At 39.2% G+C, this 25,621-nt stretch overlaps 1 protein-coding gene across 1 annotated transcript; it reads left to right on the plus strand.

Moving 5' to 3' along the window:
* Positions 1-24,522, plus strand: LOC123977978 (dihydropyrimidinase-related protein 5-like). The gene is made up of 14 exons (XM_046061069.1): positions 1-151; positions 8,542-8,656; positions 10,256-10,405; positions 18,300-18,458; positions 19,942-20,121; positions 20,414-20,482; positions 20,851-20,895; positions 20,984-21,059; positions 21,183-21,339; positions 21,462-21,603; positions 22,063-22,205; positions 22,309-22,516; positions 23,553-23,730; positions 23,848-24,522. Exons 2-14 carry the CDS (start codon positions 8,546-8,548, stop codon positions 23,931-23,933), a joined length of 1,704 nt encoding a protein of 567 aa, XP_045917025.1. The 5' UTR covers positions 1-151; positions 8,542-8,545; the 3' UTR covers positions 23,934-24,522.
* Positions 24,523-25,621: the final 1,099 nt, after the last annotated feature.

Genomic DNA, 25,621 nt, shown 5'->3' on the forward strand with positions numbered 1-25,621 from the left:
TTAACGGCTCCTGATTGGCTGTTTTCGGACTGTCGGCAAAGAAGCATCTGCGGCTCGCGCCGTGCCAGCTGTCCTCGAGCACTCGGCTGGTGCTGGGCAACGGTGAGAGCGGCTCCAGAGGAGGAGGATCTGGGAATCTGTTAAAAAAAGGGTAAGAAGCCAAAAAGACGTGAAAAATTAAGATGTCAGGGGTTGTAATATAAAATCTAGTGTTGGTTTACAAGAATGGAAGGAATTAATCATCAATATTCCTATTTTGGCAGTTCAATTCTTTATTTTATCTCGTCTAACGTTAGTCCCAGGTTTAAACCGTTAATATCCGTTAAGTTTCCACTTTTCACGTTAACGTGATATATCAGAATGAGCTTTCTGTGTCTTATTTTACATTTTCAGTCGCGAAATTGTGCAAATGGTTCTATTACATGTGAATGGGAATTAATAAATGCGAGCCTTATCTTGACACATGAATGAAATTGTATGAATTTCACATAAATCAGGATAAAAATGTAAGATTGGTCGTATGTTGCACAAGCTAGCATCGTGTCCTCTTCGGCGACGAAATATGGGTGAGATGTGTGTGTGTGTAATGTTATTTGGCGTGCCATCAGTGCAGTAAGGCTGTGTAATGTGTGTGTGTGTGTGTGTTGGCCGTTATGTAAGTCTGTAATTCGTTTATAGGTTATTCTCAGATCTCCCAAATATATTAAGTCATGGTGATGATAAAGAGGAGGATGTGGAGTCATGCATACAAACGAGCCTGCTGGTGTGTGTGTGGTTGAGAACATAATGTGAACTGAACAGGTGATTTGATCTCCAGTTTTACCTCCTCCTCCTTTGTTGGACTCTGTCTAAAAGGGTTTTGCATGCTCTGATTTTGTGGATCAGCGGATATTGAGGACTTCATTTGGTTTAAGGATCCTCAAGGGGGCTTTAGGGGTCCTCAGTGCAGCACAATTAATTGAATATATTAGAAAGCATCCTAACTAGATGATGTCACCTGTTTGCCTACACATGGTATATTCCAGTAGGGTTGCATCTATTCTGTTATTATCATATCTCAGGAATCCTTTTTTAAGCTTTTATTTTGCAGCAAATTGAAGCAGAAGAAAAAACAATTACTCACATTTTAGAGGGTGATTTGGCTATTTGCTAAATGCCTTTCTGTGTGACCTCGCCGAGCCTGTGTAGGTTTCCTCTGGCGGCTTTAGTTTCCTCCCACAGTCCAAAGACACTCGGGTTAGGCTGCTGTAACTGAGACTCTATATTGTCCGTTAGTGTGAATGTGTTAGTTCTGTGATAGATGGGTGATGCACCTGTGGTCCTGCAGAGGAAAAGAGGTTTAGATAATAGATGGATGGATTCTTGATAAATTACTTAAACAATCAATGAATGTCTGTTTTCTGTCTGTCAGCTATTGCCAATCTAATATCTGTTACTCTGACCATTTGTTTCAAACCATACACGGTATAGACATTTGTATATTTCAATCAACAAAGTCCTGGGGTCAAACTCACAAAACCGTTTAAGGAAGAGGGTAGACTACATATATGGATGGATAAATGATGAAAAGATGTTGAGGTCTGGGTATGCTCGAAACAAACTAGTTTGTGCCACATGCCGTTGTTAATGTTAACAGCTGGTCTGAATGGCCATCAGTCAAAGGTGGGGTGAAAGCACTGTATTATGCAAATGGAGATAAGGGTGCACACTTTCAGGCAGTCTTTCCTCGATGCCACTCATGGTGTTGCACCCCTACAACAGAAGTTTAAACCAAGACTACTTTCTCACATGATTGCCTGATTGTTGGTTTCGAAAGTGACCAAAATCGTCAGATGTAGACGCTCCATTCTGGGGTCAGTTAAAATCAAATGGGGTCATCCTCTGAGGAGCATGAATGTGCTCAGTAACTTCCATCAGATAAGGAGATATCTGTTTGCAAAGTGGATGTTTGGCGTCTTGGTGGCTCAGGCGAAAAAAGGGCGAAGGTCAGACAAAACAAATACTGCTAAAGCAAAAGAAGTTCTTCCGTGATAACTTCCTCAGTTGGTACAAGAAAGAGGAGAACAAAGCATAAGAAATATAAAAAATTACAAAAATATTACAGCATTATCAGAGAGCATTTAGAGAGAGGGCCCATAATCCTCCGAGTGTTGGCCTAGTTAGTTATGCGACCGCTGTTGTTATTGTCTGTTTATCTGTGTGTGATTCACTAATGGCTTATTCATCCATGCACCTCCAGCAGCACCCACGACTTTTGAAACCTCATCCTGTGTTTAATGTCTATTTTTATCTCCAATCGGTTGTAAAGTTGTCTGATGCACGTTTGTTCTTTTAAATAGCTCCACAGTTCACACACACACACACACACACACACACATACACACACATATGCAATGTAACACACATGACTCTTGCACACTGCACACACACTGTCCCTCCCTGTGGCGATTACTCTCCAGATCAAGCAGGAGTCAGCAGCTGTCTACTCCTTTCTTCTCACTTACAGCATGCATCAAGACACACACACATATATTATTTCCATGCCACACATGTAGCCTGCACTTGTCCAGAATCAGACATCTGAGCATGTCAGCAGCCACTTTGTCAAATTTCAAACTGTTTCTAAACTTGCAAGCTTTTATTTTCTCCTGAAAATAGATTTGACTTTTCATCATCACAAACTGGAGGTTTTAATCTCCATCCTGCTTTTTGTTCGCTGACTGCATCTCTGCCTCTGTTACGAAGATTTAGACATGTTTATAATTATATTATATTGTATTTTCTTTATTAGGATAGTGTTTTAAAATTATTTTATATAGTTTTCAAGGTGCCCTTAGCTTATATCAGCATAGGCATTTACAAAGATTTTTAAGAAAGCATTAAATTGAAGCTCGAAATGTGAGTTTTGTCTTATAAGATTGTCATATGCAACTTGGCCAGTTAATGGTAAGCAAAACCAAATGAAATCACTTCATCAACTTGCATTAAAGAAAGCAAAATTCTCTTTAATCTTATTTAAATTTAGCTTTTTGTTTACATTTGGGATATTTTTACCAGATTTTTTCTAACCATAGTTTCGGTGTTCTTTTGCCTATTTTTATTAATGACAGTAACACTACAGAAATAGTTTGGTTCCTCAATGAAAGACTCTTTTTTTATTGTTTATGATACAGAAACAGCTCACACCTGAAAGACTAGTGTGCAAAGTTTTTCATAGGAAACTGGCTGTGACTTTGTGTCTGATAAGACCACATGTGTCTGTGTGGAGCTGTGATGATGTGACATTGGGAGTCTGCACCAAATCTGCCTGCTGCTCCTCATTCATTATTAATTAACACCCCCATTAAAAAGAGGGAGAGGAGTCAGGGTGTGTCTCAGCATCTGTTATAGTGAGCAGTGTGTGCTTGTGCATGTGGGAACTCATTGTGTACATGTGTATCTACACTGTGAGAAACTCTGCCTGGTGTGTCGCTGTTTGTCTATCTGTCGTACTCGCTATGACCAGAGATGTTTTATAGAGCTATGACACAGCAGAAAGCAAACACACACACACACACACACACACACACACACACACATACACACATGCACACACACACTGTAGACCTGCACTGCAGAAGTCTAAAATAGATCTGGGATTTTCAGCATGGTGGTCTTTGGAGAATTTTGGATAAAGTTGGTGAGGCCACACAAACATTGGGCTTAATTCATTTGAATCAGAAACGAATTAGCACTTAATTTCCCTATTAAGATTTATTTTGTTAAGAAAAAATTGATGAAATAAGATTTTACTTAATTTTACTCATGCATATTTGTTGGAAAAATATTTTTTCAGAAGTGTTTTGTATATTCTACCTCAGATTTGTTAAGTTATCCACCGTTTGGCATAAAGTATTTGTCATGTTCTGACCACCAAGAATAGTTTCTTGAAATACTTTCACTCAGGAGCAAAAACAATCCTTTAAAAATAAAAGAAATAATGATTTGACATTTAGCGTGATAGGGGCCTAATTATGGATATATAAAGGTATGAAATTTTTTATTGTGATAACATTTTTGGCCATATCGCCCAGCCCTATGCAAACACTATATCAGGCAGCATCCACATTAAGTTGTCTAAGTTGAAAAGTCATCTTTCCCTCTCGTTTTTGACCTCCTGAGGAGTAGCTGTGGTGAAGACTGACAGTCCACTCCTCATGGCACTTCATCCCGTCGCATCACGTCACACCGCTTCACAGCACCTCACGCTGTCTTATGTCCTACAGCACAGCGTCTCTTCAGTCACCTCATGACGCCTTATGTTGACTCATATCACTTCAAGATGCCCCAAATCTTCTGTAAAAACTGTATTTCTAATCCAGGACTTGACATATAGTGTCACAGTGGATTGGCCACATTCGCCCCTACAGGGAGGGGGATGTACAACAGTCACTATGATTTTTATTCTTCACTCCTTTGAGCACGTGGTCTAATGTGTATGTTTGTGAGTATTAAAGGCATCTCTGTCTAGAATGTCAATAATATAAGTCGACCATAATTTCCTTTGGCTTTACAGTCCTCACAGACACACAAAGCTCCCAGTGTCCAGTCTAGATTATTGTTTAGTCAGCATTCCCATTCCCACACACAGTCAGTCGGCTGTGTGGGTTTGCACGGAGATGACTGGAAAATAGTGACAACAGGAGCTTCAGCCTTTAAATATCAGTAAGAGAGACCAGAATTTCATGTGCTCATCGCTCTGTGGGCCATTTGTCTACAGATTTTGAAAGCAAAAGGGCATTTTTATTAAACTGAAGCGCAATATTAACATAATAATGATTGATTTTTCTGAAAAATTATTTGCAACCAGAGGTGCAAAATGTAATTTCACTACCCATGGGTGCATGGGTTGGAAACAGTCACAAATGTGTACACAAGAGGCAGACTAAATGAATAGACTTTTTGACAAACTGTGATCGATTCATTTTGTGTGTGAGATTGAGGCATGAACATTTCCTTACAGATGCTGTGATTTGAAAAGAACCATAGCAACAATTAGACATGTTAATAAATACAGTACATTCGAAACATCTTTAGTTTATTTGTGATGGTTACCAAAGACTTTTGTAATAGAAAATAGTTTAAATGGACCAACCTGCATGGGGGTGCTATAATTAAAGGTCAGAAGGTCAGGCATGTTTGGCTTTTATTGTAAATGATTCAAATAAGAGAAGGAAACATTTTTCATTACAGTGTTACTTTAATCTTGGTGTTTTAATATGCTTCACCATACTATGTTGTGTGTGTGTGAATGTGTATGTGTAGGCTTTTTCACTGAAAGCACTCCAGTTCCCATCTCCTGGGAAACCAATCTTTTATTCTGGCTGCCGGGCCTTTAGGGTGCTGCTTTCCATACAGCAACCCCCTCCACCATGTTTACCATGATCATTCTCTCAACACAATCACCCTCTTCTATTCTTCCTCAATTACTCCACATCAGTAGAGTCTGACCTGGTGCCAAATGATTTCCATTCAGGGCAATAGGATATATGAAGCTATAGGCTTACGGTATGCATTAGAGTGAAGGCAGATAGTACGCATAATTTCTTATAAAAATCTCTTTTTTTTCATGTAATCTTTTCTTAGTCTCGTCTTTGATAATCATATACTGTAGATCAGAAATTGCTCTGTGTTTAGAGCAATAAATATTGTGAGCAGTGAGCTTAATGTCAATGGAAAAAGTATTAGGATGGAGCCCTGAAAGTCAGTTGATTAGGCAGTAGGCGTACAAGGAAGATTTTGGTATCTACTGTATGTTTTAATTACTTAAAAAGAGGAAAACCAAAACTAATGTATTCATTTAAGTGAGGATGTCTGCCCAACCTTTCTCCACCTCTTTGAACCAGTTTTAGTATAATCTGGTTGGGGTTACAAATTTCAGGCTCTAGATCTTTTCTCTTCTCATTATTCTGTTCACTGTTTTCACTGTTGTCTTCCCCCGTCGCTCCCCTCCAACTCTCCTGTCCTTCTCTCTCTATTCTCCTCCATCTCTTTGAGTTGATTCTGTGTGACTGGGAGGGCATTGTGTCCCGCCATCAAACACATTGCATACAACCATCCATGCAGAACACACACAGAGGGATGTTTGTAGAAGGAGCTCTCAGTTTGTTGATCCCATTAGACTCAATAATCATCTAAAGGTTGAACATATTGGACCAATAGCTGGTATAAACACACTTGGCAAAAACACATCGTACAAATCCATACATTAACTATATGTTACATCCATTCAATTTATTTATTTTATTTGGTGTAGGAATTTGGAGGTGAAGCTGAAGCTGAGCATTCATGCCACATAGAATCTTTTATTCTTATGCTTGCTAGTAAACTACCTCTCTTTAGATGAAAGTGCTTTGAACAAGCAGACAATACTGCAAATTATCTTAAAATCCCAAACCACAAGACTCAGCTTCATTACTGTAATTATAAAATGTGTTTTTAAAATTAAACATCAGGAACCTATATTGAATAGGAGTTTATGACAATTTCACAAGCACATAAAGTAAACTGAGTGTAACATGTGCTGTAACTAACACAGTGGTTCTCAAACTTTTTCTGTCATGGCCAACTCCAGAAGCAAATAAAGGTTTTTGTCTGCCCCCACCTCAGAAAAAGTGTATTATTAATTATGAATTAATTATTAACAACACAAGCGGTTGAAATAAACAAGATTTAGGTTAGAAAAAAAAAGCCTTGCTAGCATCAGAGTGCTTAAATTGTTTTTGTCACCACATGAATCATATTCATGCAACTTTAGGTCTGCTCGACATCCTCGACCCCCCTGAAGTGGTTCTACGCCCCCCAGGGGGTCTCGCCCCCCCAGTTTGCGAAACCACCTAACTAACACAACAGGACATTACCATTGCCAGAAGTTATCATTATCTTTTGTAAAGGCGGGGGCACGGACAAGAAATGTTCACAAATACCGGCAGGCATTCATTTTGAAAAGTGCTTGTTGTCAACGCACAGCAGACATGCTTGAAATTAGGTTAATTAGATGCATGTTTCTTAACCAAAAGCCATGTAGGATGATTAAAATTCACCTTGCTTTAAATATTTGTAGAATGTAGGGCTGCAACCAGCAGTTATTATTATGGATTATTTTAATTATGGATTAATCTGTTCATTAAAATTTTATGAAATGTCAGAAAAATGTCCATAAAAGAAGAGTTTTCTTTTCTGTTGGAAATAATTCTGTTCTGCTTGGAGAATGTCTTCCAAGTAAACGATAAATTGATTATCAAAATGTTGTTTTTAGTTAGTTCTTTTTCTGTCAATTGACTAATCGATTAATTGACTAATTGTTTCAGCTCTAGACAGTTGCATCCATTATTGCTTGTCTAACCTGTCCACTAAATACAGAAGCTATATCAATCTTTAATAGGAAGAAATGCAAAACAGTTTAAATATCGGTAATTGAAAACCAGCCTGAGTCGGTTCATAAAGTTAAAGCTTTAATTAATAAGTAAGCAGGTATGTTACTTTAAGAAGCCTCTACTTTCCGTGCAGAATAAGTTATATTCCCGCACATGCTGTAATAGATTTGTAAATAATAAATCCCCTGCTCGCCTCTTAATATTTCATAGATGGAGCTGATACACTAAAAGCTTGGAGGAAGTTTTCTGTCTCCTGAGACAAAAAAAGATAGAAAATGTGTCAGAAACTGTAACTACAAGATGAGCAGACTGGTGTAATTATGGATGATTATCCCCTTATGTTTTAGCAATCAGGCAGCATCATACTAATCATTTTTTTAAGGAGATAAAACAATACCACTCAGGATGTTTTTCACCATTTTACATGAATTCTGTTTGGCAGTGGCTTTAGGTTTGTTGTGGAAGGACTATGAAAAGGATCTTTAGAAAGGTACCTGACCAGAGAGGTTTTTGAAAGCAAGTATACAACTTGTGTACTTGTTTGTAAGGTATGGTAGGGAATTGGTTAACCTCTGAAACAACATTTGGATAGATTTAACAATACAACATCACTTAAGGTCCACTTACTTGCCATCATCACAGAGCACTAAAACATGTCCCTTTTTCTCCTCTCTGTCAGGACTATTTTTGTTTGGCTGGATTGATCTTCCTATCTACTCTTTGTTGCAGAGTGATGTTTAGTTTTCAAATAATTCAGTTTGTCTATCATGACGATAGCTGTTTCAAAAGTCATTTTGATGTGTCTCGATTTGACCAATACCTATTTAATAAGGCTCAATCTTCTCGTATTTGTTTGCCGTATCTATCACAAATGGATGAAATCAGCAGTGGAAAGCACAATTTATTTTAACTTTGTGGTGAAATCCATTAGTGCATAGAAACATTGGAGAGTCAGACAGAGTGGTTTCCAGTTGGGCTGCCACTCCAACATACCAAATGGGACATGAGGCAGTATTTCTTAGGTTATTTCCCCATTATTTTCATACAAGAAGCTGCCAGTACAAAACTCAGTGTCTACCTTTGTAATGCAATATTGATGTTAAATGTCTTTTTATGTTCCTGGCAGGACTATGGCTGCCAACATGGGGTCGATGCGTATCCTCATCAAGGGAGGGAAGGTGGTCAACGATGACTTCACCCAGGAAGCAGATGTTTACATTGAGAATGGCATCATTCAGCAGGTAGACTACATTTACACATTACACATCCACGCATTCTCACAAAATACCATACAAATGTTTCTCTACATACTGTATTTAGATGTCGTTCACACACACACACACACACACACACAAATAACCACTTTGACCCACACATTCACTGTCTGCTGTTTCCCCAGCTGTTACTGTGACTCATTGCACAATAATACAGTATGAAGAGAATGAACCACCCAGTGAACTCTGTGGCTCTGCATGATGGTAGTGAATGCTATAATTAGTTCACAGAATGTTGTCATGGAAATAAGCATTGGTTTATGTCTTTATGCCTACTAAAACAATCACATGAGCTTTCTCATGCACTATGTCGATGCTTATTTTCATAACAACAACAGTATTATTGAGAGGATCATGCTATTGGGTGCCATCCCTTTAACAAATGAAGGTTCATATGTTACTATTAAATGGTGCCATAGTTCAGAATGATACTTTAGCTGAAACAATACTTTTAAGAAGGTTTTAAGAGTAATTTTAAGAAGGTTCTGTACCAAGCTCAGATAAACAACACTCGTGCTGCAAAAAAGAAGCATTTAAGGATGCATAAGATGCTAGCAGTATTGGAAGAACATAAGAATATACACATGCTAGGTTGTTTATTCTGATTTACCAGTATTGCTATACATTTTGCAAGGCATTATGTGGGTGATAATACGCTACAATGTGTCCAAATATAAAGATTTAATGAATAATGACAAAGAGTAGGAACACTACTAGTAAACTGCAAAATACAGCATGTGTTGGCACTGTCTTTCAACTTTGCAGTAAATATTTACTATTCAAGCATGTAGGAGAAGCCATAGCCTTAACAGCTAGCATCAGCATGCTAACATGCTCATAGTGAGAATGCTAACATGCTGATATTTAGTAGGTATAATATTTACCATGTTCACCAACTTAGTTTTGAATTTAGCATGTGAGCTTTGCTAATTAGCGCCATATACAAAGTACAGCTGAAAAGTTGACAGTATTTGGTCAGAAACAAATGTGCTTTTAATAACATAGAGGATGAGAGACGTGGACAGAGCGGATCAATTAACCTCTTCTACATGTTTGCTAGTTTAATGGATGTATCGACAAAGTTGTCTTTTACTCTTGAGGTTTTGTTGCACATACTGCAGCGGCTTGGAGTTACCTTCACTTCAACGTGTCCACGACCTATCTCTGCGCTTGCCACTGTTCGTGCGTGTGAGCCCGCATGTGTGTGTTCGTGTGCGCGAAGCGACACAGAGCAGCAGAGGCTGCATCCTCATAATAAACAGTATGGTCTTCAACCCCAGGCCCGTTTAACACCAGGCTTCAGTGCCCATCTAGTATCTGGTCAATCATGTAAATTGCATGTCTGCTCTGTTCTGTGCAGGGGTTCTTTACTGCAGCTCTCTGCCTTGGACTTTCCATGTATGCACATGGATGGGCATGGAGGTGCTCTCCCTACCTTATGGCTTTTCCACAAAGTCCTTGTCATTATAATAGTCATTATATATTCAGTGGTTCAGATGCATGTAGTGGGGACAAAATGCAAAATAATAAAGTTGTGTAATTAGTGTCTTGTTTTCTTCATGACAGGTTGGAAAGGAACTGATGATACCTGGTGGAGCTAAGGTGATTGACGCATCTGGAAAGCTGGTGTTGCCGGGCGGAATAGACACCTGTGTACATCTACAGGATACTTTCATGAACGGCAACATTCAGGATGACTTCTACAGTGGGACCAAGGTACACACACACACACACACACGCACGCACGCACACACACACACACACACACACACATGCGCACACACTCACGCACACATACACACACATACACACACACACACACACACACACACACACACACACACACACACACACACACACAGGACTGTGTTATGATTAGCCTCGTCAACATGCCTGTGATTAAACACATTAAGAATTCATAGACAGCTGTCATACACAGACATACTTTCTCACTCTCTGTCCTGTCTACATGCAAATATTCAGCTTCATACGTTCATCAAGACTAATGACCACATGTGTTCTCACACGGGTCCGATAGGAACCAAACAGCTGTCATAAGTTTCTGGTTGAAAGCAAAGACTTCTCCTTTTACACTTCCATACACAGCTGTTCTGTCTTTATTCTAGGTTTATTCGTTTATTTCCTATGGATGCTTCGCATGTTTTCCACTGCTCCCCTGAGACTCAGAGCAGAGAGGATGATATAATAATTAGGAGACTTAGAAATTTAAAAAACGGAGCGTAATTGTTGCCTGCAGCAGTATGTGTCGGAGGATGTTGTGTTTTTGTTGTTGTTGCCTGAAATACTTTTATCACTGGGAGGTTTAAGTCCTGGGCTTCATACCCATATGAACATATGTACAAAGGCATTGTAGTCACCATACATAGTGTGAGTTGGGAGTAAAGATCAAACAAATGGACAGAAATCCATTTTGTCTAAAAAAGTCTAACAACTGCAACTGTGCATTTAGGACCAGTGTTCCTTCTTGATTTGCTTGTTGAACTACTTCTGACAATTCATTGCATTTTCAAAATGATCATTAGACTGCCGCGTCCCCAGAAGATGATTGAGTTTACTTTAATTGGATAAAGAGTACTTTGTGATGCCAAGAGATGTTAAAAGTGCTGGGCAAAATGTTCCTTTTATCGTCTGTCATCTTGAGATTTGTTTAGGCAAATGCGAAAGTAATGCAGTTAAATTCCAGGCCTGCATTGGTGATAATATTATACAAGAAATGTTTCAGGCAAAATAATAAACATATCTTGTTTCTTACAAAAGATAATGAGATAATATTAAGTAGTTGCTTGTTGTTATTTTGGGGTAAAAGTAAACCTAGAAATATGTTTAATTTTCTGTAAAAAAAAAAAAATGTATGTAATGTGCTGTATTTGACATCTTTCAATTTAGCTAAGAAATAATGCCAGTGGCAGTTCATTGTAACTATTCAAAACTGTTGTCTTAGCCTCATACAGCGTGTTGAGACATGTTTGTTTTTTTATTTGTATCTATTTGTTAGTTTTTTCAACAAGGACAATACAGATTGTTACATATGTACTGTAAGTATCTGTATGTTTTGTACATGTCTGTATATGCACTGACATATAAGTGCAAGAGTGCAAGAACATATGTGTACAGTTCGCAGGCGCACATATATGTGACAAGTAAATCCAAATGTAATGTAATGTTAATGATGTATAGAAAGATATGAATTGCAGCTGTTGTGGTTTGAAAATTGCACTTTCTGAAATTTTGATTTAAATTTCAAAAGATAAATTGTTCAGTCCTACATGCCAGTGTAAGGCTACATCCACACTACTGTGTTTTTGTTTTAAAACGAATACGATCTCCATCCACACCAGCATTTTTGCTACATATTAGAATTGATATCCGTCTATGTTAAAACAACTGAAAATGTCTAAAAAAATCTAGTGGCCATTCATGTACACTAGGCATGCACGTACTGGTGTGTTGTCTGCTCTGCAGTTGCAGAAGATTCGGCAAAAGAAGAAAGTACTACTACAGACGAACAAAAATAGCAATGGCGAATAACCACACCAAAGTTTTTTTACATGGACCAACAACGAGATGGAAATATTACTGAAAGTAACATTAGAGTACAAAACGACTAATAATTAACATCAGCTAGACCAGAGGTTTTCAAAGTGGGAGGCGGGCCTCCCCAGGGAGGCTTCAAGCAGTTTCGGGGGAGGCTCAGTGAATGGAAGTGAAAAAATATTACATTATTATGCCATTAATTTCAAAAGAAGATCACATAGAATAGCCTAAATTTGTGTTATTTGGTCAGAGAGAGTTCACAGATACAGAAAACAGAATTTTACTGTTTTCCCTACTTTATCAGAGTCAGAAACTAATAAATGTATAATGTAAAACTAATAATGTATTTGGTATAGTCTGAAGCTATGTCAAACAGCAATATTTTGGCTTAACTGTTGAATGTCTAAAACATCAAATAACCTGATCATGACCCCAGGAATTGGATGAAACTAAGCAAGTAAACAAAGGGTGGGTGCCTTTTTCCAAGTTTGTCTGATGGTGGGGGACCCACAGTGTCAGACTTTGAAACCCCCTGAGGTAGACCATTTAATAGAACTTTCAATACTGAAATAAAAACCATCATGATGTCAGTATATCAACGTTAAAAAATCCTTTAGGTCATCATGGTATTTATTTGTTCCATCCATCCACAGACCTGCATGTTTGCATTCTTTCTGCTCAGTACCATTACAGCCCTCCAAGAAAATTTTCTTTTTCCCCTTTAATTTTTTATTATCAATCTTTTACATGTCAAATAAACAATTGTACATGTACTCAGTCATGGGTAACAAGGCAGTCCAACTGTATATAAAAGAAGCAACAAAACAAAAGGAAACAAACAAACTAATCATATAAATAAAGATAAGGAAGAAAATGCAGTTGAGAGTTATATTTTCATTAGTTAGTCTATTCCAACCGTTCCCATTGAGTAGGACTGAATTGGATTGAGTTGGTCTTCGCAGTATTTTTCAATGTTGCCCTCCATGAACAATTTAATGTTTAAAGAAGCACTTCAAGTGTCTTTCTCCTTCTAACACTGCTGGTGCGTTTGGAAGATACAGCAGTATGAAATGAGGTCTGAGCCTAATGGAATGCCAACTGAAGACGGGTGAGAGGAATTTGGGAGGGATCGAATCATCTGTATGCCAGCTTTACCCCAGCAAACACCCATTCACCAACCCTTATCCACTGACCTTGCTGCCATGGCAACTAACCCCGACTCTTAGCGTGGAAATCAGAGGGAGAAAATGTGTGTGTGCACACATGACGCGTTACTGCAGCAACGGCTCATGTGCCATTGTGATGAACCCCAAAACTATTTCTCCAGGCATCCTCTTCCCCCCCTCCCAACTCTTTGTAACAGTCCGCTCCCTCACTAGATTTCCTTCCTTCCGTCCTCCTCTCTCCCCTCCCCACTGTTTCCTCTGCTTCACCCCCATCTGTCTCACCCGTTTCTCTCCTCCATGGCAGACTCACACTGAGCTGCAGTGGGAGGGCGATTTAAACAACAGGGTGGAGTGGTATTTCATTTAAAAAGAAAGAAAAAGCAGTTTTAGATACAGACCTCTTTATATATGCATTTGTGCAACTTGTATTGAGGTGTATTGAGGTGTTCACTTAACATTAATAGATCTCAGGTGAGATCAGATATACACACCAACAGAGAATTTCCTGAGGGTATAATAATAATTTAATAATAAATAAATATATTGCACTCTGAAAGACAATCATAGAAATGCTTATTTAAACATCTAAAAATCTTCCCTTCAAGCAGATTTAGGCTGGCTTTAACCCTCTTATATTTATATTTTGTTGTAATAGCCTTTCAGTTAGACGCCAATTTGAAAAAAACATTTAGACTATTTAAATTACAAACTAACACCAGAAATCTTCATAACACTACAACAGCATTTGTACTCTTTACTACTTACAGAATCTAGTATACACTCTACTTATGTTTGATCTGCTCTCACTGTTATCCATAATCAGTCTTTACAATGCAGCACTGAACAATCACATCCATCAAATTAGATGTCAGATTGACGGCACTGGATCAGATCTGATGTTTTCAGTAAGCACAAATATACAGCTCAAATATTGGCAGACCAGCTCTGTATCTCTCCCAGCAGGCACCACAGAGGCCATTTTAATGTCTCTACAGGGGCAAAGGGAGAGGAGAAGAAGGAGGAGGAGGGGATGAAAGAAGGTGAGGTGTTGATAGAGGCTGATCAGAGAGCTGCAGTGGTAATCTGTCTGACACTGATAGCCTCTTCCAGAGTCCAACATACAGGGATCCTCTCATCCTCCCATGTCTCACTCACACTCAGCGTCTCCCTCCTCTCTCCCCCTCTTTCATACATACAGGAATTGTAACTTTTTTTTTTATTCCTGTGTGCTTATTGCTTTAGGGGCCACTTGATTATTGTACCATGAAATAATTTATTTTCACTGCATGCTGGAAACTAAGGCATAATGAGTATTTCCCTTCACAAATAGTCTCTTTATTAAATTTATGATTCAGTCTATTAAATGTTTATTATCATTATCAATTAATCTAGGAATTATTTTCTAATTTTAAACAGTTAAAAGTTTCAGTTTCAATCCAAAACCCAAAGATAATGTAATAGAGTACATTTCTGGCTCTATTGCTTAAACAATGAATTGATTATCAATATAATTGCTAGTAGTAGTACACAGTTGTTTTCTTTCCATGGACTTTTAATTAATAATAATTTTAATTGCTTGTTTTGACTAACAGTTTAATACCCCTAAATGCTTGGTTTTAAAACATGTTATTGAATAGTTTTCTGTCCATATCATACCATATTGACTATTTTGTTCTGTCATAAAGCAGTGATTTATGTCTGTGCTTTACGTTCTGCAGCCCACACCAACACACACAGATGCACAGTTTCACTCTCTCTCCTCCATCTTTCCCCCTCTGTGTCTGCCTGTTTTACTTTGTCAGAGGATTATCTTCACAGTAGGGGTCAGGGGTCTTTAACAGAGTGGGGGATTCATGTTAAAACTGTTTGGGGTTTGTGTCACCACCCACTTTATCTGTGCTGTCAAAGATCAGTAATATGTTTAAGGAACCAATGGGAGTAGTACAGTATGTCGGGTTTACTGCAGCTTGAGAGCTTTTAGATTAAAACCACGTACAGTACTGTGCTAAAGGCCGGTGTGAAAAAATGCTGTAAAATAAGAACGCTTTCAAAAATAGTTAATGTTAATAGATTATATTTATTAATTAACAAAATGCAATGTGAATAAACAGAAGAAAAATCTAAATCAAATCAGTCTTTGGTGAACACCATTTAAAATCACATCCAGGACTCCTTGTTCTCCTCTTTACACTAAAGATAGTTCTTAATGACTTTCGTTGTATGTTTGGGGTCACTGAGAGACCATTCATTTTGACTACTGCCAAATATTTGACTCATCAGTCCAGAACATTGGCTGCCATATTTCTGTACCCCAGGTCCTGTGTTTCCGTGCATAGTTGAGTTGCTTGGCCTTGTTTCCATGTCGGAGGTATGGCTTTTTGGCAGAAAGTCCTCCATGGAGGCCACTTCTGACCAGATGTCTCCGGACAGTAGATGGGTGTATTAGGGCCCCATGTTTCTTTGTGCTTCTTCAAAAGAGTTTGGACAGCACATCTGGGAACCCCTGCCTTGAAATGTCTGCCTGGGAGAGACCTTGCTGTGTCTTGTTGCTGCGCTTAGTCTTGCCATTGTGTATGACTTTTGACAGTAAACTGTCTTCAGCAACCTCTCTTTGTTAGCTGAGTTTGGCTGTTCCTCAGCCAGTTGTATTCCTCCTACACAGCCGTTTCAGTTAATGATGTTTCAACCTACATATTGAATCTGTGATTATTAGCACCTGTTTGGTTCAGTTGTTTAATCATACACCTGATGATATGGCTACAGAATCCCTGACTTTGTGCAAGTAAACCTAGAAGATTTGATGCTGTTTGGAAGGCAAAGGCTGATCACACCAAATATTGATATTGAAATGCTTCACATCAGGCCTGGTTATTCTGGTTTCTACAATGTGTCCGAGGGTTTCATCAGCCACACCAGTTACAAACAGTTTCATCAGAACAAACTGATTACGTATTACGAACTATAACTGCTTGTCAGTGATGATTTGGTACTTCTTAGATCTCTTTGGCAGATTTCTAATTTAGAAGAGTCTAAATTTAGATGTTGATTTGGTGACTGTAGTTACAAATGCAGCCGAAAAAGAGGAAACAGGGCAGGATGAAGGACATTTCATCCTGCAGACAGTTTCTTTATTCCAGCTTGGCAGAGAAAAGCCTGCTACTAGCCTCTGCAGCTCAAACACTAAAGAAAATGCATTATAATGTTCAATACACCATACACACGGACATGGCTTTCCTTCTTTAGCTCTTTCTCTTAACGCTGTTTCTTTCTCTTTTTCTGCTTGCACATTACAAGTGCACTGGCAGTAAATTTTAATTAAGGCCATGCTGTCAGCCAGTAGTAAATCCCACAATCCCCAGCTGTGTCCATGCCCCCTGATCTCTGACCGTCTCTGACACACACACACACACCCACTGACAGTGATCAATGACACCACACTCTTCATGCACACACATATGCAAAGACTTTCTATGCTGATGCTGCAGATGATTCGGACTGGTTACTATGGTAATAAGAAACCTGATAGCTTGTTGGCTGGTGGTGCTGTCACTCAAGAACAGATGACCCCGCCCCTGTCTACTACACGTCTGGGATCTGGAGGAAAGGCTCAATGCTGGCACAAAAATCAGAGTTGTGTTCAAACTCTTAATTCAGGCTATGTTGTAGAAATTATATTTTAATTTGACTTAACTGAACTGAAAATGAATCAAAGAAAGTCTGTGTAGTGCAGAAACAGGGCATGTTACATGTTTTTTTTTTTTTATATCTGTCTCTGTTCATTTCCTGTTTCATAAATGATTATTGCCTGTTTTCCCATCACTCCTCAGTGCAATATTCCTGTAGACTATGTTAGAGGATATTGAATGGGTGATTGTCAGTGCAATTTTGGATGGAGAGAGGAAGAAGAGGAGGAGGATGGGGACATGCGATAGGCATGGCTGAGCAGTATCTGTTGTCATGGCTACACAAAAAGTGCTTTTACCATTCAGCCGACTGGGACGAGTCGCTGCAGACCGCTCCCTTCACTTCATCAGTCATCCAGCCTGTCATCCTCCTCCATCCTTCCTCTTATTCTCCTCTGTGTCTTGTCCTCCCTAACTTTCCCTTTTCTCCTCTGCCTCCCTTTCTTTATCAGTCACATCCTCTTCTTCTGCTTTCCATGTCTGTCTTGGAGTTGTTATGAAACAATTAATATTGTTTTCTTAGAAGCTCTTACAAATCTTCTTGAGTGCTCTTGCCCAATATTTTCCTAATCTGTAATTTTGTAACCCAAAACCTAGGTTAGAGGGAGCAAATCAACAACATTAACTAAATGCAACACAATGGAGTATCATAGAGGTTTTTGACATTGTTGTGATTTTAAGAATCACATAATTATCTACAATCACTAATGATATTGCAGTTTTCTGGAGTTGTGATTTAGAAAAAGGTAGAGTTTTACACTCAACAGAACATTACTTTTATCAGAGTGTAAACCCTTAGTGTGGCAACAGCAGTACAACAAGACAAAACAAACATTTCAAATAAATTGTTCACAGAATAGCAGAGCAAGAAATGCTACAGACTTCAAGTTTATCCTCATCTCCATGACTTTCTAGATAGTAACTGGTAACTAGCAAACTTAATTGTTTTGTATGTGAATAGCCAAGTCAGTCTTTGTGGATCATCCTTGTTTTAAGAAATCAGTTTATACAGCTTGTGACAAATAGACCATATAATGATGAGAAAACAGTTCATGAAGACAGACTGGTGCTCATTGTCACCGGGACAAACAGTGTCTATGTGCGTTACAGTGGAATCATTGTTCTCATCTCTAATCAATCTCTCTCTTCTCTTCTCTACCTCGCATTTTCTTTCTCCCTCCTTCCTTTCCTTCCATCCTTACCCAGGCGGCTCTGATGGGTGGTACCACCATGGTAATGGGTCTGGTCCTGCCTGAACAACACTGCTCCCTGCTGGACGCCTACGAGAAGTGCAGAGCTCTGGCTGATGCCAAGGCATGCTGCGACTACGCTCTGCATGTCGGGGTGACTTGGTGGGGACCGAAGGTAAGACCCAAAGAGAGGTCAACATGTGAGCTGTGTCAGGACCCCATGGAAACACGTCCACTTATGTCTTTATCTTTTATAAACTGATATCATACTTTGCTGTTTTGCTCCTCAAGGTTTTATCCTCTCCAAATGAATAATAAACCAGCCAAATCATTTTCATTTTATGGGTCAAGTGTGTAATGACCTAGATTAAACCTTTCAAGAAGTAGGTTAACACACGTGCTCACTGGGCACATTAGGAAGATTGTATGAGTCAATGTGCCTCATTCAGCCTTTGGCTTCAATTTCTGTGCTTTATCATCTGCTGACTTTGTGCATCTGCCACATCTTATTATATATAGTGAAATGTTTAATGCCACAGTTAATAACATCCTTGTGAAACCATGATACAATGGAAACTAGGGCTGCAACTAAAGATTATTGGCTTTGTCAAGTAATCTGGCAGTTAATCTTGATTAAGTGATCAATCGTTTGTCAGACAATATTTAAAAAGCTCATCCCAAATTCCCCAAACCCGAAATTATGTTGTCAGAACTCGTTTTTGTTTGATCAACGGTCCAAAAGGTGATGATCAATTAATCGTTTGAGCTTTAATGGCCTCATGTTGCTGTTTAACAATTTTATGATTGCCATTTTCTCCCGAAAATCATCATTATTATTTTTTTTAATGTTTAACATTATACTATTAAAAGTTTTATTGATCTTTTATAATGCCCTGCCAGTGTTTATAATAGCTCACACATATTTATAATGTGACCATTAACCTTTCAGTCAACACATAATATTGCTATTACTTTAGTAGTATTACTGCAGCTGTGGAAGTATATGGAACTTGCAGCAAAATGTTTTTAAATCCTTCTGATTTTATAGTATAACAGCTAATTACAATAAACAAAAACTTCTACATGAAGCTTATTTTGCATTGATACTGTACCTTGTGATCATCCGTAAACCCTCACTGAAGACGGTATGGTTCATGTGTTCTGCATCAAGTCGGCTCCAAGGTATAATGGCCTTTTAAATGAAGGAAGATACTGCATGTTCAGTACTTCTTTCATGGATGAAGTGACAAACAATTCTCCTTCATTTGAATTTTACGTCCAGTACCAATTCTTCCTTAAAACTATGGTATGCATATACCTGCTATTTATATTCATATGCTTTTATAATGCCCTTTAAACCCCTTCTACTGTAGTATATTTAGAATATTTTCCCTGATGTGAATGTCTCTGTGGGACTGTGAATGCAATATGATGTCATTCTGGCTGCTCCCCAAGCTCATTTCACGCACTATATAACAAACACACACACACACACATACACAGTATCTTTCCCTCTATCTATACCCACATTCACACTGGCTAACGCACTTCACTGTCTGCCTTTGCTAAAACAAACCAAAATGTTGTGAATCCTACAAAGGGATTGGCTACCAGAACCAATTCAGATCCTTGACCCCTGACCTTTGTCCTGTAATCAGGTGCGTAACGAGATGGAGACCCTGGTAAGGGAGCATGGAGTAAACTCTTTCCAGATGTTCATGGCCTACAAAGATATGATGATGCTGCGAGACTCAGAGCTCTACCAGACGCTGCAGACCTGTAAGGACATCGGGGCCATCGCTCGCGTCCACGCTGAGAATGGAGAGCTGGTGGCAGAGGTGCATATCCCACAAACACTCAAATAACCACAACCAAATAGCTACACTTCCTCCATATTTTCCCTTCAATAAGAGATGTTCAGCATAGTGAAGACTTGTGATGAGTTCCGTCTGTCATGAAAATGTATTTATTGCTGAATACTTTTACATTATTGTAATAGTATGCTTGACATTAACTATTTTGACCACTTCCGTAGAAACATTGTAGAAGCTGTAATCATCTGTGTGTTTTAAATAGTGAGGAAACAATTTCAAAATTGAACTTGTGTTGATGTGTGTGTGTGTTGTTAAGAGTGCCAAAGAGGCTCTGGATTTGGGCATCAGTGGACCGGAGGGTATTGAGATTAGTCGACCAGAGGAGGTAATTATACATCGGAGGTTATTTTACTTATTTATGTTTCATTCAGACATTGTCCTGCTAAAGTTGAAGTTAAAGAAGCATTTTAGATTTTATTTACTGCTTTTCTTCATACAAAACTTGTATGGATGATGCATTCTGGTGCTCTATTTAAAAACACTGACTGGCTGAATGTTATTATTAAGATGATACATTTGATACACAAAGATCCAACTTTCCTCAGTTATTGTTTTACAGTGAAATGTACAATTAACATCAGAATAAATATACAACATATACATATTACAGGTACAGGCCTGATATCTAAATGTCTATTGAGTACTTATTAAACTCTTCATTTTGTTATTCTGTCTCTGTCTTATTGTCTACAGCTGGAGTCTGAGGCTACTCACAGAGCTGTCACCATTGCCAACAGGGTAAACAGACACAAAACCAGATTTTAACATCCTGTCTGTGTGCAGGTGTACATCTCTAATAAATGAATGAATGCACTTGTGATTGCAGGCTCGCTGCCCAATCTACCTGGTGAATGTGTCCAGTATGTCTGCTGGAGACATGATTGCTGCTGCTAAGATGCAAGGTGAGTTGCAGTAAACAAAAAAACACCAGCATTACGATTTTGAGATTGATAGATGATACGGTGAAGATTATCTTGTAACAAACCTCTTGCCTCTTTTGTTTTCTTTCTGTTCTGTCTCTGCAGGTAAGGTGGTCCATGCAGAGACCACGGTAGCTCATGCGGTGCTGAATGGGATGCAGTATTACCACCAGGACTGGGCTCACGCTGCTGCCCACGTCGTTGTCCCTCCCCTGCGCCTTGACCCCAACACACCCAGTTACCTCATGGGCCTGCTGGGCAAGTATGTGCTAAGTACAGATGTACATGTTCTTGTAAAAAGTGCCCCAAAAATATATATATTTTTATCATGCAGAAGATCAATGATTAGTGTTAATATACACAATATGCATATCTTGTTTTCAGTGACACTCTGAGTGTTGTGGCATCAGAGCACCGTCCATTTAACATCAAGCAGAGGGCTTTAGGCAAGGAGGACTTCACAAAGATTCCTCATGGAGTGGCAGGAGTCCAGGACAGGATGAGTGTTATTTGGGAGAGGGGAGTGGTACGTACACACATACATACATTAATGTTGTTTATACAGTAACAGGAAGGGACCACCCTAGGTTTTGTTGCAGAGCAGCAACTGCAAATACTTTCACAGTATAATTTTATAGTAAGGGAAAATATTAAAACTTTCGAAAGTGTTTTGAGCTGATAACAGAAAGATGTGTAGGTTGTGATTTTATACAAACAACTGTAGACGACTACGAACAACTTCAGCTTTATTTTTTTGGGTGCAGTGTCCTTTCACTGTCAATTTGTGTTTGTGTTTGCACTGCTTATATTTAGTGCCTCCCTCTAAGACTACCCCTAAACAATAAAGTCCAAACCTGAGCGTTGCCTAAAACAAGCAGCCAAACCAAGCCCCACAAAATTATACATAAGTATCTTCTGACATGAACTGAAAATCCAAGATTAATATATTTATCAATAATCTTTTTCAATGCGTTATTACCTGCAGGTTACAGGAAAAATGGATGAGAATCGTTTTGTGGCAGTGACGAGCTCTAACGCTGCAAAGATCTACAACCTGTACCCACGCAAGGGTCGTATTATCCCCGGGGCTGACGCCGATGTGGTGGTCTGGGACCCAGATGCAACAAGGTACGCAATTACAACCTAAAGAAGTGGCTCACAAACACAGATTACTGCTTGAATTAATGCAGAACAAACACACTGGTATTAAATGGCTCTTCTGTCTGTGCAGGACGATCTCTGTGAGCACTCAGGTGCAAGGCGGAGACTTCAACCTGTACGAGGGAGTGCGCTGCCACGGCGTTCCCCTGGTCGCCATCAGCCGAGGACGTTTGGTGTGTGAGAACGGTGTGTTTATGTGTGCTGAGGGCTCCGGAAAGTTCTACCCGCAGCGCACCTTCCCCGACTACCTCTACAAGAAGATGGTGCAGAGAGAAAAGGTGTTCACTGTCATTCATTCACATCTGTGTTTCTGTCCTCTGATCACTTTATAAAGACTGAATCAAAACATGTGACTGAAAGTTTCTCAATAGTCTTAGTAGTTCTGACAAAAAAACAGGACTCACGCTGTGCTATGCTGTGTCAGCCTACAGCGAACCTAGTGTAAACATGCCCATCATGCTGTTTCTAACTGCACTGATTTGACAGTCTATATAAAGGATTTAATGCTCATCCTCTCTCTGCACGCTGACACAGTTTTTCCACTGCTGCTCTCTGCAAAAACATCCTCCATCCCTGCAGAGGGTTCGGTTCTGCTCTGTTTTAGGTACACTGGATGGTTTATTCTGCTAACTTATGGGTCTTACTTTCCTGTGCTTTTTTGTGTCTTCATATATGTGCTGGATAGGAAGTGTACTCACAGTTATATATCCCAGAATTACAGATTTGTCTCATCCCATGTTTTTATACGTAGGGCTTGTTATTTATAAAGAATTCCTCACTGTTTCAAATAGGGAAATTAACATTTTAGGATTTCTATCTATTTTTAATGTAAAAACTGGGTATTTTGCAACAGAAATGCAGCAGCGTATGGGTGCATAGGGATAAAATATCTGGGTCAGCTGGTCTGCTCCTTATTAATATTTTTCTGTAAAAGCCAAAAAACTATGAGCTTTAGTCTACTCTTGAGGGATGCTTCTTAAGATAAGAACCAACATAACTGTCAAGTCAAATAAGGTTATTGTCATCTCCATTTGCAACTAATGATTAGATAATTATTGACAGTTCTATTATTATCAAATCTATTACTCAATACTCCCCTCCAAAAACACCAGATGATAAAGTTTGTGCTCATGTTCCTTCATGAAAAGGACAGCTCCCAAAAGTTAAACCAGAGATCCAAGTAAAGAACCAGTTCTAGTTTGATCACGACTAGGATGATTAAAAATATAATTACAAATCCCTATTCCAGGCATGTATCTATGTGTGTGTTCTGTAGTTATTCTTTACCTTTCACCTCTTTCCTCTCTGTTTCAGACTCAGGCTTATAAGGGGGTTGCCAGGGATCCCTACTCTGGTGATGTGGCTAAGGTGGCAAACACTATGAAGAAGGAGCTTGGTTTGGGCCCCATAGACGGAGAGTCTCCCAACAAAGCCTGTCTTCGGGTGCACCAGGGAGTCCGAGACCTCCACGAGTCCTCCTTTAGCCTCTCAGGTAGGCTGGATTAAAACTAATAACATTGTGGTTGATTAGTAAAAACCCTTATTATATATTAATTATAGTTTTGGTGATTTTTGTTTGGTGAAACTGAAGGAGGAATTTTTCTCTCAGGATCTCAGGTTGATGACCACATCCCGAAGAGGTCCTCGGCTCGGATTCTGGCCCCTCCTGGCGGTCGCTCCAGCGGTATCTGGTAATCACTGGTGCTGGAGCTTCATCCGTCCGACCCTCCTTGTTTTGTATAATTCTGAGCAACCAGGAAAACTGCACTGATTTTCAATCACAGGATTAAGAGGGAACAATAAATTCAAGCATGTGTCTGTGATCGGTGAAGACCTAACTGACGATCAGTGATCTGCCAAAGTGACTTTTGTAAAAATCTAATTTGTGTCTTAATTGGAGTGACTGACCTGATTAATTCCACGAGAGTGAAGGACTGTCTTTGAATTTAAAATGTTTTGCCAAATTCAAGCTGATCATACTAGCACTGACAAAGTCTACTCATTATCACCCTGCTCGTATCCCGCGAAGAAACACAAACTTAACCAACTGTGAAAGATCAAAACCAGTACAGTTTTTGATGGTTTGAACTGGTGATGTTGACTGAATTATTTAAAAAAACAGTAGAATCAGTGATATATCTATTATACCCCTGTCACACACACAAACATACAGTACACTGTAGACACAATAGCTTTAGACTCATTTGAGGATGTGTGTGGATTCTGTTTGTGATTAAACACCCACTGTGCTTGGCTTCCTGCTGCACCGTGGGTTCCTCCACTGTTTTTATTTCCAATGGATGAACTGTGCTGTGTGGTGGTGAAATCCAACTGCTTCGAACACCGTGTGATCTTACAGCTACACGCTCTAAATAGAGTCAGACTTGACCTTATCCATCCTTATGCTTTCACTGCCTCTCACTGAAACGACACTCACATATCCCAGAAACTTCCCTGCCTCACCTGCAATGTAGCAGGATCTATAGACGGAGTTACAGAAGTACTGATTCTGGGATTATAACTCTGTTCCCAGTACTGATCCCACAACAGCTAAATGTAGGCATATCTGTGATGGAAACGTGGTATGTATAAACCTTGCAAAGTGCTGGAAGACTGAAGAGAAGTCAGTTTCGGTTCTTAAAGGAAGGATGAAGCGTACATGATTTAAAGATCACAGTGGGGATAACAAGACGGATAAGCTTTCTGTGACTTTGCTACTGATAGCACAGAACATAAAAATAATTCTTGATACAATTTACATCGCCTTCTTATTCACCAGAGAGATCATTTAGAGCCTTCTGAGTGAAAACAGCATCTGTTTGAAGACACCAGGGAGCTCATTTATCAAAATGTGTTTTTAAAGGTCCAGTGTTTAATATTTAGGAGGATCTATTAACAGAAATTCAATATGATATACACTACCGTTCAAAAGTTTGGGGTCACCCAAACAATTTTGTGTTTTCCTGAAAAGTCACACTTATTCACCACCATACGTTGTGAAATGAATAGAAAATGGAGTCAAGACATTGACAAGGTAAGAAATAATGATTTGTATTTGAAATAAGATCTTTTTTACATCAAACTTTGCTTTCGTCAAAGAATCCTCCATTTGCAGCAATTACAGCATTGCAGACCTTTGGCATTCTAGCTGTTAATTTGTTGAGGTAATCTGGAGAAATTGCACCCCACGCTTCCAGAAGCAGCTCCCACAAGTTGGATTGGTTGGACGGGCACTTCTTGCGTACCATACGGTCAAGCTGCTCCCACAACAGCTCAATGGGGTTCAGATCTGGTGACTGCGCTGGCCACTCCATTACCGATAGAATACCAGCTGCCTGCTTCTGCTCTAAATAGTTCTTGCACAATTTGGAGGTGTGTTTAGG

This window comes from Micropterus dolomieu, linkage group LG10, assembly GCF_021292245.1.
Source record: "Micropterus dolomieu isolate WLL.071019.BEF.003 ecotype Adirondacks linkage group LG10, ASM2129224v1, whole genome shotgun sequence".
Classification (NCBI taxonomy): Eukaryota; Metazoa; Chordata; class Actinopteri; order Centrarchiformes; family Centrarchidae; genus Micropterus; species Micropterus dolomieu.